At 46.4% G+C, this 16,918-nt stretch overlaps 1 protein-coding gene across 1 annotated transcript; it reads right to left on the bottom strand.

Annotated features, from left to right (window-relative positions):
* Positions 1-172: 172 nt before the first annotated feature.
* On the bottom strand, positions 173-15,847 carry golgb1 (golgin B1). The gene is given in 21 exon segments (XM_029461908.1): positions 173-2,166; positions 2,283-2,370; positions 2,758-2,829; positions 2,919-3,019; positions 3,172-3,331; positions 3,406-3,599; positions 3,701-4,534; positions 4,791-5,024; positions 5,123-5,534; positions 5,623-8,006; positions 8,008-10,652; positions 10,779-10,839; positions 11,745-11,821; positions 11,919-12,615; positions 12,828-12,941; positions 13,128-13,250; positions 13,322-13,489; positions 13,729-13,842; positions 13,946-14,116; positions 14,517-14,595; positions 15,755-15,847. Coding segments are annotated over 20 exon segments (8,856 nt in total). The 5' UTR covers positions 14,586-14,595; positions 15,755-15,847; the 3' UTR covers positions 173-2,028.
* Positions 15,848-16,918: the final 1,071 nt, after the last annotated feature.

Raw genomic sequence — 16,918 nt, 5'->3', positions numbered from 1 at the left:
ACTCCCACAAGGAAAGTTCACATCCTGCTTGAAAAAATTAAATGTACCGTTTTCTCCAGCTGAACCTGTTGTTCGTACCCACTTTAATCAATTCATTAAACTACATCTGAAATATTTAAACTTCCATGTTCAGTAATTCACTGGCTGACACGAGTACAGACAGACACAACTCAGATGTTCAATCTTTATTCTGTGCTTTAAGCACTTTTGCGAAAAGTGACTTAAGTGTGTCAGCAAAAACTCCCTTATAGAGAAGCAATGTAGTGTTTTTAATGTTTCAAAATGTTATAGTATGTCACTCATCCCTGATTAATAAGACCCACTTCTTAATTGCTTCACAAATAAAAGGAAAATGTAAATAAAATGTCTTTTTTCCCCCCCCCGACAGATGAGCAAATAATTAATGCTTGACAAGATCTGTCCCTGATCTAAACCACCGACACCTTTATTACATTTGAGGTTTCTATACAGCCCTTTTTAATTAACAGTTATTTACAGTTTAAGTATATTTCAGTGTGTAACACGTGAAGAACATGAACGTTAAAAGAAGAAGAGTACAGAGGGATCCTTTCACCAACAGTGTGCGATTAAATAAACAAGAATCCAGAGGATGATGTCAATATACATGTGGATAACTGCTATAGGCAATAAATTATGCTACATCAGAGTAGTCTTTAATGGGATGGAGATCATTAGAAAACACGGCAGTCTTTCTCCTCAGGAATGAATCCACACTGTGGGAACATTGCACCAGAATGGCGGCTTCATCTGCCATAAAAACTACAGAGCAAACTGTAAAATGTGTGCAACAGCAGCATGGACGAGGACTCTTAGTGGATATGTGAAGAAGGAAAACCCACAGCCAGCTGACGTACGTAATACATATGAACACATATCAATATAATGATCCCCTTTTTTTTTCAATGTGATTTATATAGGAGGGAAAGAAAAGAAAAGGAAACGAGCAATAGGAATGTGTAAGAACAGAAATTGCACTGTGCTCCGATTTTGTGCATGAAATGAGGAGAAGAGGAAGAGACCGGACTATAACGGCACGTCCTGAACCACAAGCCATCTTAAAATAATAGTTTGACATTTTGAGAAATGCGCTTATTTGCTTTCTGGCGACAGTTAGATGAAAGAAAAGTCGTCCCATGTGCCCAAAGGACTACGACAATAATACAAATGGTTACTTTTTACTTTGGTTTCTGTATGAATTGAAGATATTACTTGTTTAATAGTGAACATTTTGAGTTGCTTTTGGGTGGATTGTAATCATTGGAGCCGTGTCCGCTAACCGTCTGCAGGCTGTGGCGGCATATTTAACAAACGGATGATCTAGCTTAGTCCCCTAAATGTCAGACGACTTCTGCTCTAACGTAAAGTGACCCTTTTATATCCAAATCTAAAGGCACGTAACACCATCTGCCAACATACTTCATTATAAATTCTCTCTTGTTTTCTTCTTAAACCATAGATTTAAGATGAGTTCCCTCATGTCCTCCCTGCTTGGGTTTCCCTCAGTCATACACGAGCAACATAGTGAACACCAATGACAACAACCTCCTATATAAATCTACATACTTTGGCTAAAGGATTAATGCTGCATTCATGTGCATATTAAGCAGAAATATGCCGTAAATGTTAAGTTGATGGTAAGAAACCCTTTTATTAATTTACGTCTTGCAGATCAACTCTTTGCTCACATGTCATTTGTAACATGGTGCTAGGTTGTAATCACTATTTGCTGTCCACGTAAAAGATGGACTTCTTTCTTGTCTTCTACTTCTACTCGACTTAAAGCTCTCAAAGACAGAAGAACGACAATCTGAGGAGCACGTGAACGCAAGCATTAAGTCCTGTAAAGTGCAATGTTTGTGTGGAGGAAATCCTTCACACCTTCCTATAATTTATTACATGTAACAATATACAAAATATTGATGGCTTGGGTTAGGTCTGCCTCACAGTTCCTCTCCCCTCCTCTAACTCGAACTCTAATCTGTCAGGTTCCATTTAAAGGAGCTGCTTTCAGAGGAATCCTCCCAGACACAGCAGCAGCAGGACATGCACAGTGAGCAGGTACAGGCTGAGCAGCAGAGGGGTACGCTGACGGGAGCAGAAGGCCACTCGGAGCATCCGCACCAAACCCGGGCCGCCTCTCCGAGACTGAAAGAGAGGGAGGACAAGGTCACGGGACGCATTCAGCTCATAAGTCTTTATTATTATTATTAGAGTTATTACTTTGACAAATGAGGTGGAACAGGATATTAGTGGAGCCTTACTCGAGTGACGGCTCCTCCCTGCTCGATAAAAACAGCCGTCTCTGAGGGATCCTCATCTTGTGCAGAGTGCCGTTTAGCCTGGCTGTGACTAAGAAGAAGAAGAAGAAGAAGAAGAAGAAGAAGAAGAAGAAGAAGAAGAAGAAGAAGAAGAAGCAGAAGGAGAAGAAGAAGAAGAAGAAGAAGGAGAAGAAGAAGGAGAAGAAGAAGGAGAAGGAGAAGGAGAGAAGGAGAAGAAGGAGAAGGAGAAGAAGGAAGAAGGAGAAGGAGAAGGAGAAGAAGAAGAAGAAGAAGGAGAAGGAGAAGAAGAAGAGAAGAGAAGAAGGAGAAGGAGAAGGAGAAGGAGAAGAAGAAGAAGAAGAAGAAGGAGAAGGAGAAGGAGAAGGAGAAGAAGAAGAATTTTTTTTAAGCCAAACTATTAATCAAGAAAATATTCAATCGATAAAAACAGAAGAGGAGAACAACAGTCAGGTCATACCGTTTGAGTTGATCCTGCGTGGCCATTAGCTGCTCCTCAGCAGCCACCCTCTGCTGCATCTCTTCATCCAGCCTGATGTAAAAGAGTTAAACATCGATTAGTATGCTTAACGTAAAACCTTTAAAAACAGTATTCCTGGTAAGGTTTGACCTAAACAAGACCTTCTCTGTAGCTCTTTGACCTCAGCTGTGTAGGCGTGGCCGTCTAGCAGACTGCTCCGCTCCTGTGGAGCTCCAGGAGCGCTGTCCACTTCCTCTGTAGCCTGTAAAGATGATAGAGGATTCACATTATACATTAACATCCTATACATCCCAAAAGTGTATATTATCCTCTCGAAGCCCCTCTTGAACTCCTCTTCATAACCTGAAGGGCTCAGAAGTACATTTTGAATCACACTCAGAAGCACAAGTGTACCTCTCTCTGATAGTGTTCCTGCTGAAGTTTGGGCTTATGACTGCGGGCTTCTTCCAGCATGGCGGTGAGATGCCGCAGCTGTTGGTCCCTCTCCGAGAGTGTGGCGAGGGTCTGGTGCTTCAGCTGCTCAGCTTGAGCCATCCAGTCAATACGCTCCAGTCTAATGAGATCACACACATTTAAAAGCAGGGTTCTTAAAGACTACGATGACAAACCGCTGGCTCCGAGCCTCACCTGAGAGTTTCTATTTCCTGCTTGCCCATTTCCACCACATTCTCAAGCTGCATTATGAGACTGAGCATGTCTTCGTTCTTCTTCTTCTCCTCAAACATCTCCTGGCTGACTTTAATCAGCTCTCCCGCTCCCAATCGAGCCAGCTCTGACTTCTGCTTCTTGATCTCAGACGTCTGTGTGTGAAGCTGCTCCAGCTGCACACAAACGGAAGGAAAGATTAAAAACATACATGTTGAAATACTGTGGATGAGAGAGTTGTGATATACTGAAATCTTTTGTCAGACGTGTAACACACCAATCTCTCCCTGTCATTCTGCAGGGCTTGCAGTGCGTTCTTCAGTCCCCACACTTCTCCAGTGGAGCCTCCCGGGCTGACTGCCGTGTGGCCTCCTGCATTACTCATCTCTTCCAGCTTCAGACTCAGTTCCTGGGCCTTGTTTAGTGCCTGGTCCCTGCTGTCCTGGAGGGAGGCCATGGCTTTTGAGAACGACTGGTTCTCTGCTCTCAGCCGCTTCGCCGCCTCTCTCTCCCCCAGCAGATTCTGTTCGACAGTCAGCAAGTCTCTGGCCAGCTCCGCCACCCTCTCCTGAGCACTCTCTGACTCTGTCCGCATCACTCCTCCCTCCCATCGCAGCTCAGCTAGCTCTTTGCTCCTGCTCTCCTGCTCTCGTCTGTCCTTCAGTAGGCTGTCCTCCAAAGCCTCCGCCTGTTCTCTGGCTGCATGCAGCTGCTCCCTCAGCTTCTCAACCTCTGCACCGGGAGCATCGGTCACCTGTGAAGCTGACCTAAAGTCAGCAGCCTGGCTTAGAGTCTCGCTTTCCACTTTTACTGCTTCTACTTCTGTCTCTCTGGCTCTGCTAACGTTCTTTACCTGACTTTCCAATTCCTCCCGTTCCTTTTCCAAAGAGGCAATGCGCTGTCTCTGCGCTGCCAGAAGCTGTTTGTGCTGGGAGTCCTTCATGCTCAGGACTTGGTTAAGTTCATCGCGGTAGCCGTGAAGCTGAGCGGACAGCTGGGCCTTTTCAGCATACAGGTCGTCTCTCTGGACCAGCAGAGCGCGCAGCTCTTCTTTCAGGCTGTTGTTCTCTCCTGCCGCCTCTTGGATCAGACCGTCCTTCTCCAGCATCACCTGAGACACAACACAAATATCATACCGTCAGGAAGGGTATTAAAGGGGCAATCAAAAGGACCCATACAAGCAACCATGCTCGACTTGGACTAACACAGTTTTGTAAAGCGTCTTTGAAACCTTCATATAAGAACAGGGAAATGTGAAAAAGCCTTGGAAATGTCTGTTAAACCTGCACTCATTCATAAAGAAATGAATACAAATGTTCTACATTTCTACTACAGATATTATAAGCTTTTGTTTCTTTGTGCGTTACCTGGAGGTGTTTCTCCTCCAGCTGTTTGTACATGTTGAGGACTCTGTCTCGGTCATCCTGCAAGGAGCCCATGGCCTTCATGAAAGAGTCCAGTCTGGCTTTTCTGTTGTTGCTCTCTTCCTCTGCCTTCCGCAGTTTGTCTTCCAGATCCCGTAGTTCCCCTCTTCTCTGCTCCAGCTCCTTCTCAGCTTCTTGTGCCCTGCTGTCGGCCTCCTTTCTAGCCTCCTCTGCCGCCTGGGAAGCAAAACAGCCAGCGACAACAACAAGTGATGAGAAATTTGACATCCATGAACAATATATAGCATGTGCTGTAGATGAAAACATGTTAATACCTGAGCGACAGCTTGCTCCTTCTCTCCCAGCATTTCCACTTCTCTCCTCTCCTTCTCATTTAACTCAGTCTGCAGACTCTCTGTCAAGGCCTTAGAGGAGCGCAGGTCTGTCTCTAGTTGCTCCACGTTCAGACACAGCCGCCTCTCTTCTGCCTCCCGCTCCCTCAGCTCGGTCCTGGCTTGGTCGACTTCACCCTGCAGCCGACCAACAGCCTCCTCCAGAGCTCTGGCTCTCTGATTGAGACTCTCCGCCTCATTTTTCAGGGTGCGAGCTTCATTTTGTGCATCCTGCAGCTCAGTTGTAGTTTGCTGAAGCTTGCTCCTGTCCTCAGCAAGTGCAGCTTGGAGCTCTTTGACTTTCTTTTTCTCCTCTTCCAGTTTCAGCTGCAAATCGTTTTGTGCTTTCTCTAGTCTGAAAGAAAAAAAGAACATTGTGAGTTATGAGCTGAAAGCAGAACGTAAATTAGGGAAATAGGACAAATGCAGAGAGACGTTATTACCTGTTCACTGTAAGCTGAAGTTCCTCTTTCAGGGCAGATTCTCCCTGAAGCTGTTCTGACAGTTCCTTGGCCCGAATTTCAGCCTCCCGAACTTCAGCCTCCTTACCCTGCAGAGCATCACTAAAGCGAGTCTCCCATTGACGGGTCTCGTCCAAAACTCTGTCGCGGTCGTCTTGCAGTGAGGACATGCAGCGCGAGAAGGCAGCTAGCCTGGCCAGAGACTCGTCCAGGCGGGCTTGAACCTCCTGGGCTCGTCTCTCAGCTGCTTCTGCGACCTCTCTGGCCTCCATAGTGGCTTCCTCTTCCTTGTCCCTCTCTCTGTCCACCTCTTCCAGTCTCAGCTCCAACTCCTTCAGTTCGGCTCCCAGCCTGAATCTCACAGTGTCCAGGGTTTGCTCTAACTCTGCTTTCATCAAGGCTTCTTTCTGTTGGGCATTCTGCTCCAGGGTTGTTTTCTCAGCTAAGGCCTTGCTCGCCTGCTTCTGGGCTTCATCCAGTTGGGATTTGCAGCCGGCCAACTCTGCTTCGGTCCTTTGCAGGTCTTCTAAGGTTTTGGAAGTCTGCAGTTGGGATTGTTCTAGTTTGTTGTGGAGCTCGTCATGGCCTTGCTGCAGCGCCTTAGCTTCTCTATCCAGCTCGCTGATCCTCTCCTGGTACCTGATGCAGTCCTTCTGCAGCTGCCGGACCTCCAGCTGCTTCTCCCTCAGCAGCTCTTCCAGCTGACGCGCTCTGCTCTGGCTGCCTTCCCTGACCCTCTGAGCAGACCTCAGCTGTTGCTCCAGCTCCCTCTGCTTCCCAGACTCGGCTTCGGCTTCAGCTCTTTCTCTCTGGGCTTGCCGCACGTCCTCCTCCAGCCTGGCAGCCCTGACGCTCTCGCTCCGCGCCTCGGCTTCCAGCTCGGCTCGCTCCCTCTCCAACCTTTCCACGTCCCGCTGCAGCTCGGCGAGGTGCTCCCTGTTGTCCGCCGCCTCTTGCTGGTAGCCGGCGATGCTCCCATTGAGCTGAGCCAGCTGGTTCATCAGACGCTCCTCCAGGTTGTCTTTCTCACTTTCAAGGCTTCTGAGCAGCTCTTTGAACTGCGCCTCCCTCTTTGAACCCTCTTCAACCAGGCTCTTTTCTCTCTCTTTGCCCTCTTGCAGGCACTTCTCTAGAGAGACCATAAGGTTCTCCTTCTCTTTACTCTCCTGAAGATCTTGCCAAAGAGAGGTCAGCTCAGCTTTGAGTCCAGCCTCCTGTTCCTGCCACAGTTCCCTCTCTGCATTAACCACTGCCTCCGTCTCCTTCATTTTATCCGCGAATAAAACTTGAACACTTTCAGTTATTTCTGCTTTTTCATCAGTCAGTTGTGAATGCGTTTCTGGTGCACGCACTGCAGCTATTTGTTCAGCTGGGGTCTCTTCAAGGGGTTTCTCTTTGTCTTCATACAGACTCTCAACGGGCTCTGCTTTTGTCATGATTATGTCCGATTGCTGGGCGGTGACCACCTCTTCTACAACAGCTGCATTTGTTACATTGTCATCCTTCTCTCCTGTTTGGGCAAGCTGTTTGTTCAACTCTTCAATCTGCTGCCCTAAAGTGTCTCTCTCTGCCACAGTAGCATCCAACTCCTCTTGAAGTCTTTCAACCTCCGCTTTGAGAGCCTTGCCCTCTCGTTTTATCACAGTCTTGTCCTGCATCTCTCTAAGTCTCTCGTTCTCCTCCTCTAACTCCAGTATCTTCTGCTGCTTTCCTTTGGCAAACTTTCTCATTTTGTCTTTCACCAAATCCACTTCTTTCTGAGCCTCTTCGGACTGTCTTTCAGCTTCCTGCTTCCCGGCCTCGTGCGCCCTCACCCTGGCGGCGATCTCTTGTCTCTCCTGCCGGGCGGCTTCCAGGACTCGTCTCACTCGCTCGGCCTCGTCGCTCACATTTTCATACGACTTGAGCAGAGTCTCGTACTCCTCTTTCATGCCTTGAACCTTTTCCTCGCTCTCTCTGCAGACTTTGGCGGCTTCTTCTTTCGCCAGTTCCACTTCTCTCTTACAGGCGTCTTTCTCACTCAGTATGCCCTCCATGGCCAGCTTGAGGCTCTCGCAGGATGATCCTAAGCTTTGGTTTTCCAGTAATGTCCGGTCAACCTCATCAATCAGTCCAACCCTTTCCGCTCTCAGCTTCTCCAGCTCATTCTCCGCTGACTCCATTTTCTGCTGCAGCTCGGCTACAAGCTTCTTAGTTGAAGCCAGTTGTTCTTTCTTGGTTTTGTTTTCTTTCAAGGCCTCTTTGCGAGAGATCAGGGCAGCCTGAAGTTTCCGTTGAAGCTGCTGGATCTTTGCCTCGCTGTCTTTTTCTTCCTCTTGCTTCAGTGGAACCTCGACCTCTACCCTTTGTGCTTTTTCATGCTCAGCAGTTCAGTTCTTCCTGTAAAGAAGATATTAGCTGATCCTTCTCAGACACCGTGTCCTGCATCGAGCGTATGAGAGAGTTCTGCTCGCTCAGCTGCTGACTCAGCTCCATGATTTCATGGTTCTTACTGTCGAGGAACTGCTTGAAGTCCTCCACTTCGGCCTGAAGAGTTGTGATAGAGGGTGTAGAATCTGATGATGCTGCGTTGGCTGCAACTTCCATCTCTTCTTTCAGGGTCTCAGCGTAAGACTCAGCTTGGTGATACTTTTCTCTAAGGTCATTAATTTCTTCTGAGAGTGCATCAATTTGTCTTTCCTTTTCTCTTAGTGCGTGTAGCTCTTTGCCCAATTCCAATACCTCAGCTTCCTTCAGTGACAAACTGGTCTGGGTTTGTTGCAGATGCTTCTCTAGCTCTGTGTTAGCCATGCGCATAGTCTGGATGTCTGCTCTAAGGGCTCTCACAGATTCCTCTATTTGTGCAGATTGGACGCCAGACTGCTCTGCAGGATGCTGAGCTTGATCGCTGGATTGTGGTTGCGATGAATCCGTCTCAGATGTGGCAAAATCTACCCAATCCTCCTGGACCCAATCACTTGTTGTTTGCTTTACCACTTGTTCTGCCAGCTGCTTGGTCTCATGGAGAGGTTCTCTTTCGGTGCCAACCTTTTCTTCTAAATCTCTCAATTGGGTCAGAAGAACTTCTCGCTCGCCGCTCTTCACCTCAAAACGTTCCATGAGCTCGCTGTATTCTTCTTTCTGCTGCTTCAGCTGTTCACGGTGGTGCCTATCTTTCTCTTTCCCTTTGCGGATGGTTTCCTTGCGAGATTCTTGGGCCTCTTGAACTTTCTTCTGAAGGGTTTCGCACTCTGCTTCAAGAGAGACCACTTGGGACTGTAACACATTTGAACCGTCAGCCTGCTGGGAGTTTTCAGCTTCTTCACTGAGCTTTCTATTCAGAGCAAGCGTCTCAGTGAGAACTTGATCCTGCTGAGTAATTTTCAGCTCAAGAGTCTCAACCGCCTCTTCTTTGGTTCTAAAAGCTTTCTCGAGTTCGATGATTTTAGCCTCCATTTCCTGAATATCATGTCCTCGGGATTGTTCTACCTCTGCGATGTCTGCAGGAGTTTCTTCCTTTGCCGGTTCATCTCGCTCTTTCCATTTCTTTGCTTCTTCTTCAAAATCTCCAACCTTCTTCATGAGCTCTTTGCGTTGCACAAGTGCAGCTTGCAACTTCTTCTTCGTGGTCATCAGTTGGGTCTCCAGCACTCCTTTCTCCTTTCGCACACTAGCGAGTTCATCATCTACATCTACGGTTGAGTCTTCAGAACCAACTTTCTGTTTCACCTCTCTGACTTTCTCAAGGTCCACTATCTGCTCCTTCAGTTTATTGACTTCCCCGTTTATCTGGAACTTCTCTTCTTCTGCTTGGAGGAGTTTCGCTGACATACTGTCGTTGAGCTCCATCACCTCTTGCTCTTTTTGGTTGAGACTGAGCTGTAGCTCGCTGATCTCCGTGTCCTTCTCTGACAGCATTTCATTGTTGAGCTCTGATGTCTGAGCGTATTCCAACATGCTGTTTTCCATATCTTGAAGCTTCCTTTCGAGCTCAGAGGAGAGGAGCTCTCTGTCCTCCAGCTGAGCACTCAGCATCCTGGCCTGCCCCTCCTTCTCAGAGAAAGCTTGACAGGCCGTTTCCAGATCTACCTGCAGGGCCTGGATCTTCTCTTCCTTAGTTTTACTTTCAGTGCTTAAAATGTCTACCTGTTCTTCTAGAAGCTGCATTTCAACACTGTGTTTCTCCACCCCGGAGCTGCTTCGCTGAGAGATCTTGTCCAACTCCTCTCTAGAGTATTTAAGTTCTTCTTCAAATCTGTCGGACTGGGACTCTGCCTCTTCTTTGGCAACAGTAAGGGACTGCGTTTCTTCTTCCAGGATCTTGATTTTCTCCTGTGACTCTGCAGCTGCCTCTCTGAGCCTCTGAAGCTCAGCCATCAGCTCACTGTACCTCTTCTGAAGTTCCTCAGCTAAGGCTTGAGCAAAGATCTGACCAGAGGGCACGCTGCCATCTGTGATGGAAGAACTTTGTTGAGTTACGTGAACTTGTACCGTCTCTCGGATGATGACAGAGGAGGACTCGACTTGAACTGTGGAGGTTTCCTGCTCCATGCTCGTCGCCTCCCATGACTGCAGCTGCAGAGCGCCAAAGTCCTGCTGGATGGACGGCCACTCCTGGCCTCCATCTTGGTTCACAGCTTCCAGGAGGGTCCAGCTGCTGTGGGCCACCTCCGAATCACTACTGGCGACCATCTCGTCTGAGGAGGTCCCTTTGGATTCTTCTGGGGACTCAGACTGATGTCCAATAAGCTCCGGGCTGCTCTCATGATCAGCAGAAATGGAGATGACTGAGGTGTCCTCAGCCACTAAGGTGGTCTCCTCTTCTTGTGTATCCTCCATGAAGTCAGAAAGGGCTGCAGAACTGTCATGGGGAGGAGTACCGGCATCCTGACCCTGATCTGGAGTCTGATCGTAGTTTTCACATGACACCTCCCCACTGGAGCCGTGCTCCTGGGCCAGTCTGAGGGACTCCCGCAAGGCAAGCAGCTCATTGTCTTTTTCTAAAAGCTGCTGCTCCAGTTCCAGAATGTGCTCTGTGGAAGTCACCAAAAGGAGTAAGTAATTAGAAAAACAGTGTTCGCCATTTTTTCGCTAGAAAAATTACGATTAATTGATTATTAAAATATTGGCCAAAATGACATTTAGTCCAGTTTTTGTACCTCTCTTAGCGTCAGATGAATCCTGCGTGGACGGCTGAGCCACATCATCCCTTTCAGGCGTCTGAAACAAAAAAATTAGAATTTTAACTTTTTTTTTTTTTAAACTTATGATTAAACATTTATTTATTTTCTGTATATAAAGAAGGGGGGGGGCAAGACCTTTAAAAGTGCTATAAGGCCTCTGGGATTGTTCATAACTCTATATCGGCAGCACATAGGGCTGTAGCGTGAGGTGACGGTCGGACAACAGGGTCAGTTATAACAGTGGATCAGTGCAGAGAGGATTAGGCACACTTCTTCACACCGAGTGGAAGTGGTGTCCGTCTATGACCCTGCGTCTGTCCCGTCTCAGACTGATGGACGGACAAGTTGTGACCCTGGATCGGGTGTAGAGGATAAGACCAGTCAGACTGCCCTGCCCACTGTCTGACTTTGTAGATAGACTATTAAGAACTACTTTAACTGTGTACACCTCAACTTATACTAAGCTTTCAGTCCCACATCTTTTTCATCATATGAACAGAGACATTACGAAGGCGACGAGAAACTTTGAAGTTAAAGCGTTTTGTATCTGGATATACATACATGGTGTAAAAGAGGATGGTGATTGGAATTTGATGGAACCAGATCGACCACATTAGGAGTCAGACAGGTTCTCATTGTGATCGGACCCGGTGCGCATGTGACCCGTGCAGCGTGACTACAATCGCAAAAAGAAAACCTGTCGAGCAAGTTGAAACACGTAGTTCATCCTCTTCCTGCTAGCTTAAGCTGCCTGTGTTAGCTACTCTTCCCTGACGAAGTAAATGACAACATTTACATATCGGGCCCCGTTCACTAATATGTGTCTAGAAAAACCTAGAAGTATCTGTGCGTAAAACATTTGTGCATCAGGCCCGTTGAGATCCGGTCCCAGCGCTGACAACTGATTTTAATACCGGGTGTAAATAGGTTCTTAGCACTGACCGTCATAATGTGATGCTCCAAATGTTGTATCCTGGCAGCGGTTTCCTCCTGTTCTCTGGACTTTATGTCAAGTTGTTCTGAAAATCAGAGATTCATATTAAAACATCTGGATAAAACTAAAGACACGAACACACTGAGTTTCATTAACCGGCACGACCAGACACATTTTCTTACCCTGAAGGGTTTCCATGGTGCGGGTGAGCTCGGCACAATGTTCCTCTGTCTCGCTGCGTTCGTCTTTCAGCCTCGCCACTTGCGTCTCAACAGACCGCACAGTGTCCAGGAACAGGGAAAGGTCAGCAGGGAAGGAGACCTCTTCTGCCGATTGCACATCTTCAAGAGCCAGAGAACGAAGCTGTCTCCAAACGTCCGCCAAGATCTCCCCTTTCTTCTGGGCATCTTCGTGTTCCTCCTTCAGCGTCGCCAGCTCTCGCTCCAGTTGATCAACTTCTGACTTCTCAGAGGTATCCTGGCTGGCACGGACGACTGCCTCTCTCATAGACGCAAGTTCACTTTCAAGCCGAACTATTTCCGCCCCGTCGCTCTCTGAAGCATCCTGGCTCGCTCGTGCGGCTGCGAGCTCAGCCTCTTTCATCAGAGCGAGTTCTCCCTCCAATCTGGCAACTTCCATCTTCTCCCTCTCCAGAGCCTCCTGACTAACATGCTCTGCCTCTCTCAAGGAGGCCAGCTCGCCCTCTCGCTTCACCAACTCCGTTCTCTCTCTTTCAAACTCGTCGAGGCTGGTTCGGAGGGCTGCGACTTCTGCGTCGGCCCTGTTGGCCTGTTCGTTCCACTGCTGCCTCTCCTCCTCCCTCTGCCTGAAGGCTTCGGCCAGCTCCTGCTCCATCTGCCGGAACTGAGCGGTCAAGATCTGAGCACAAATCAGACAAGAGAGAAGGAGAAAGAGGATATAAGTGTGTGTGTGTGTTGTGTGGCGAGGCCAAACAATGCATAATAGTGACATGCCATCAAGATGTGGGTGCGGCTGTTTGAACAGCTTTTCTTTAATCAAGCAGGAGCTGTGAAACATCTATGCGGTGTGTGCAGTCTCTAGACTAACATCAAGTAAATCCGGACATAGACCTGTTTTTGCTGATCGGCACTGCTGACTTCCTGCTGCAGCATGTCCAGCACTTGGGACCGAGAGTTTAAAGCCTCCTCGAGCTCTTCACTGCGCCTCTGTGACACGTGCAGGACCTGGGAGAAACACAAAGAGACCAAATGAAGGTTCCAGCTTCTAAAATGTGAACATTTGCTGGTTTTCGTCTTCTAGGATAGTAAACTGAATATATTTGAGATTTAAATAAAATACCCAACGCTCTACGATCAACACAAAGTTGAAACAAACACTTGAGTTATTTATAGAACTCTTGGATCTTGTACCTGCTGAAGCTGGCTGTCGCTCTGAGACTGTGTCGTGACCCTCAGCAGCTCTTCTTCATGTTTCTGGATCTGTTCCTGGAAACGCACGTCCTTCTCACAGACCACAGTCTGCAGTTTCTGCAACTGAACGCAAAAACAAACATTTAGAAAGAGCTTTCTCAGAGTATGAGTTATCAAAAGACAGGTTGTGTCACCTGTTCAGCGTGGGCAGATTCCTTCTCTTGAAGGATTTGTTCTGTGGTCTGAAGTCGCTCCTGCAGCTCTCTGCTGTTGGCCTCCTCCTCACTCAGCTTGTTCTTAAGTTCTTGGAGGTCCTCCTCGACTGCAGCACCGACTCCTGTAAAAGAGCTGTCTGGACTCTGCTGGAGACAAAACAGATGTTCAAATCAGATACAAACTTTGAGCTTTATTGTTAGTTTGCGGTGGCACATCTTAGCCTGTATAAGATCTTTGTGGTAAAATGCAACTGGAGGATAATTAGTTATAGTCCCACAAGCACAACACAGACTATGTTCAATGTTCAGACATTTTGGTGCTTGATTTTTCCCCCTAAAAAATTCATGTACCTCAAGAACCCTGTAATCTGCCTTATGAAACTTACTGGTGTTCCTCCTTGTCCTTTCAACTCAGTGATCTGTTTGCTGAGGGAAGCCATCTTGGCTTTGGCCTGCAGTTTGAGTTTAGTGAAGCGAGCCTCCCCTTCGTCTTTCTCATTCTGTGGATATGAAGCACAGAGAAGCATTAGCGCTCAGTCATAAAAGACGTTGACATAATGAATATAATAAACTAACTAACACACACACAGAGAGGTTAGCTACCTTGAGCTGTGTATCTTTGTTAGACAGCTGGGTATCTTTTTCTCGGACGAGCTCCTTCAGCTGGACCACCAGTTGTTCCAGGTGAGCCAGCCTCTCCATGGCCTCCTCGGGGGCCTCAGACTCCACTGGAGCCTGGCCCTCACCGGCAGGGAGCTGAGGCACCAGCATGCCCTGTTCAAGGAACCAGATATGGTCAGTTTATGTGTGATGGTTAGTCAGACCATTTATTCTCTTTTGAGTGGCGCAACTTAATGTAAGTGACAAACTAAATCACTGCCTCTTTAATAGGAGAGAAAAATGTACCCTTGGATGTGCAGACAGAGTTATGCACATATGATATTTTGGGAAAGTATTTAATGCAAGAATTAGATGTCTTTGAACTATTTCTGTACAGATACGATGCCTCAAAATTCGTTCACAGTGGAGGCACAACGTTTTCTTCCAGAATGTAATGTCACGCAGGGTCAGAGTCATTGATATACAAATCATGTTCTTGGTGAATTACTTCCAAAGACACAGTTGGCAACACTTTTCATTATGATTGACTATATTTTATGTGTCGCTCTCTCACCTGTGGGTCTCCATCTGGGCCCTCCTCTCCAGAGAGCTCCTGGAGGACAGTGGCCAGACGGCTGAACATAAAGATGGCACTGAGAAGGAGAGAAGAAAATCTAAAAGGTTTGAGGCTTCAGCAAAAACTAACATGAGTAATGTCTGCCCGGCATATAAATCATTTCTTTGCTGCACCTGCGCAAGCCCTTTCCTGTTTGCTACAGATAAAATGGTGGAAATACACCCATCAAAAACCTTCCTGCTGTTGACACATTATTATTTCAGCTGCAATGGCGCTGAATAACATGTCCTCTGAACGTGTGGGAATATCGGACTACACATAGTCCCAAGCATTTTTACTGTGTTTTTACTTATACACATAGTATGTGTACACGTACGAGGACTTTGACTCCTGGTTTAAGTTGCTTTCAATATTATACACAGTCCAAATAGAGATAGAAATGGACATGCAGCTAAAAACAACAAAGCTTAAACAAAGATAGGAAAAATAACATAGAATTATTGCATGCATACCAGTAGGTGAATAAAAAAATAAAATAAAAAATAATAATAACACTTTGGCCTCATCTGTGTTTATTTAGTAAATTCTATGTTTATAGCTCTATACACAACTGTGCTTATGAAATTAGTGTTTGCACAATGTTGTAATATAATAATAAGTTGGTTATAGATGTATATTACAGGATTTAGGATATTTGCAGAACCATGTTTAAATAAATAAACTATACAACCTGGGCTTACACTGAACCATATTTTCTATTTTCCCCTCATGCGAAGATGTCCGAAGAAACAAATTGTCAGACACTCCCAAACTATTTTCTCCGAGTTGGTCCGGAGAGAGCCGAGTGTCTCCGCACCTGCCGGACGCTCCACTGCGGCTGCGTCACTCTTTTTGTGAACAGCAACGATTATAGCTAGCTAACGCAAAAATGGACGGCAAACTTTCCTAGCGGCTGGACAGCGATGTCTTCAAAACGCAGTAGACATATTTAAAGATTAAGAAACGGCGGGGTGACCAGGATACTGCGTAGAAACATCCGGTGTTTACTCAGGCTGTAGTTTCCACGATACAGTAGGTTAGCTAATGCTACTTAGCTAGCTAACGCTGGTAAATAAGGACAGCTTCTTTAAAGACCTGCTTCGCTGACTTTTTCTCCTCCGTGGATGACAGCTCTGTTATGCAGCCCAGTAAGTGGTGTATTGTTGTTTTTTTAAAGAAAGGACATTTTGACTCACCTTTGCGAGTGCTTTCCAGGTGAATGTATCTGCTTTTTATGTGATATATTTCCTCGGATGGATCTCGGAGCATAGCCACATCACCAAAACATTCCCGGAAACAAAACTTCCTCTGCTCTGATTGGACAGCCGGGATCTGCGTGACTAAGGGACTGTCTGCAAGTTCCCAGGCGTGTACTTTCTAGGGAGAATCAATGAAACATATCTATAAATAATAATAATTATAACATTTCTACATCTGGAAGCATAAAGAAGACAGTGTAAGGATGACAGGACCTGAACAAAGAGTCAACATGATCATCAACCATGGCAGGCAGCTGGGGAGGAACCTGATGCTGCTGGTTCACTACACCGCAGTGTTCGTGACCTTTGTAGGGCGCAGCGTGCAGTGGATGGTGGATGCAGTGAAGTGGACCAGCCTGTTTGCCCGCTACACGGTGTCAGTGTTTGACTCCATCTACAAACATCTGCACTGGGGGAAGAGGAAAAGTGTCGCCGGTGGTGGTGGTGGTGGTGGTGCCAGAGAGATATGCCCCAGCTCTGACATGGAGCCACAGTGACTTCATTTTCATTATAACTTTGTTTAACTGTGTTATCTAGACATGAAGCCAAATTAAAACAACAGACTGCAAACAGAAGGGGATTTGGAAACTGAATATGAAGAAGGAAAATGAGGCCTTACTGAAGAAATATAGCTTTTTACTTTTTTAAGCTTAAAACATAGCTATTTGTAAGTCTTATTAGTGTAACGTGTGTTTACACAATGTGTGTATTCAATCATCTTTTATTGTCTTAAAGCTCTTCCAATGTGTTGGAAACTATATTTCTATATTTGTGAGACCCTATGGGGGTGAGACAGTTGCTGCCCTTCATCATATTCATCATCATATCTGCTGACGTCTCTTAATGCAAATGTTTTACAGGGTAAAGTAAACTAGAAGCATACATACTGTATTCATTTCCACTATTTTATTATTGCACTACATTAGGGGTAGGATTTGTGATTGAAAGCTACCAGCCAAATGTTTTTTTATTTCATTTTGCTGCAACATTGATCGTTTTTTGGCAAACAAGCTAAATCTTATGTGGTATTAATGATGAAGACTCTGGCGACACCTGTGGAGATGATGCTTCCTGTGGTTTTCCTGCGATAATCTGAAACTC

The sequence above is a fragment of the Cottoperca gobio genome, chromosome 23, assembly GCF_900634415.1.
Source record: "Cottoperca gobio chromosome 23, fCotGob3.1, whole genome shotgun sequence".
In the NCBI taxonomy this organism is placed as follows: domain Eukaryota; kingdom Metazoa; phylum Chordata; class Actinopteri; order Perciformes; family Bovichtidae; genus Cottoperca; species Cottoperca gobio.
Note: the sequence above shows the minus strand (reverse complement) of the source record. Positions and strands in the feature narration are given on the sequence as shown.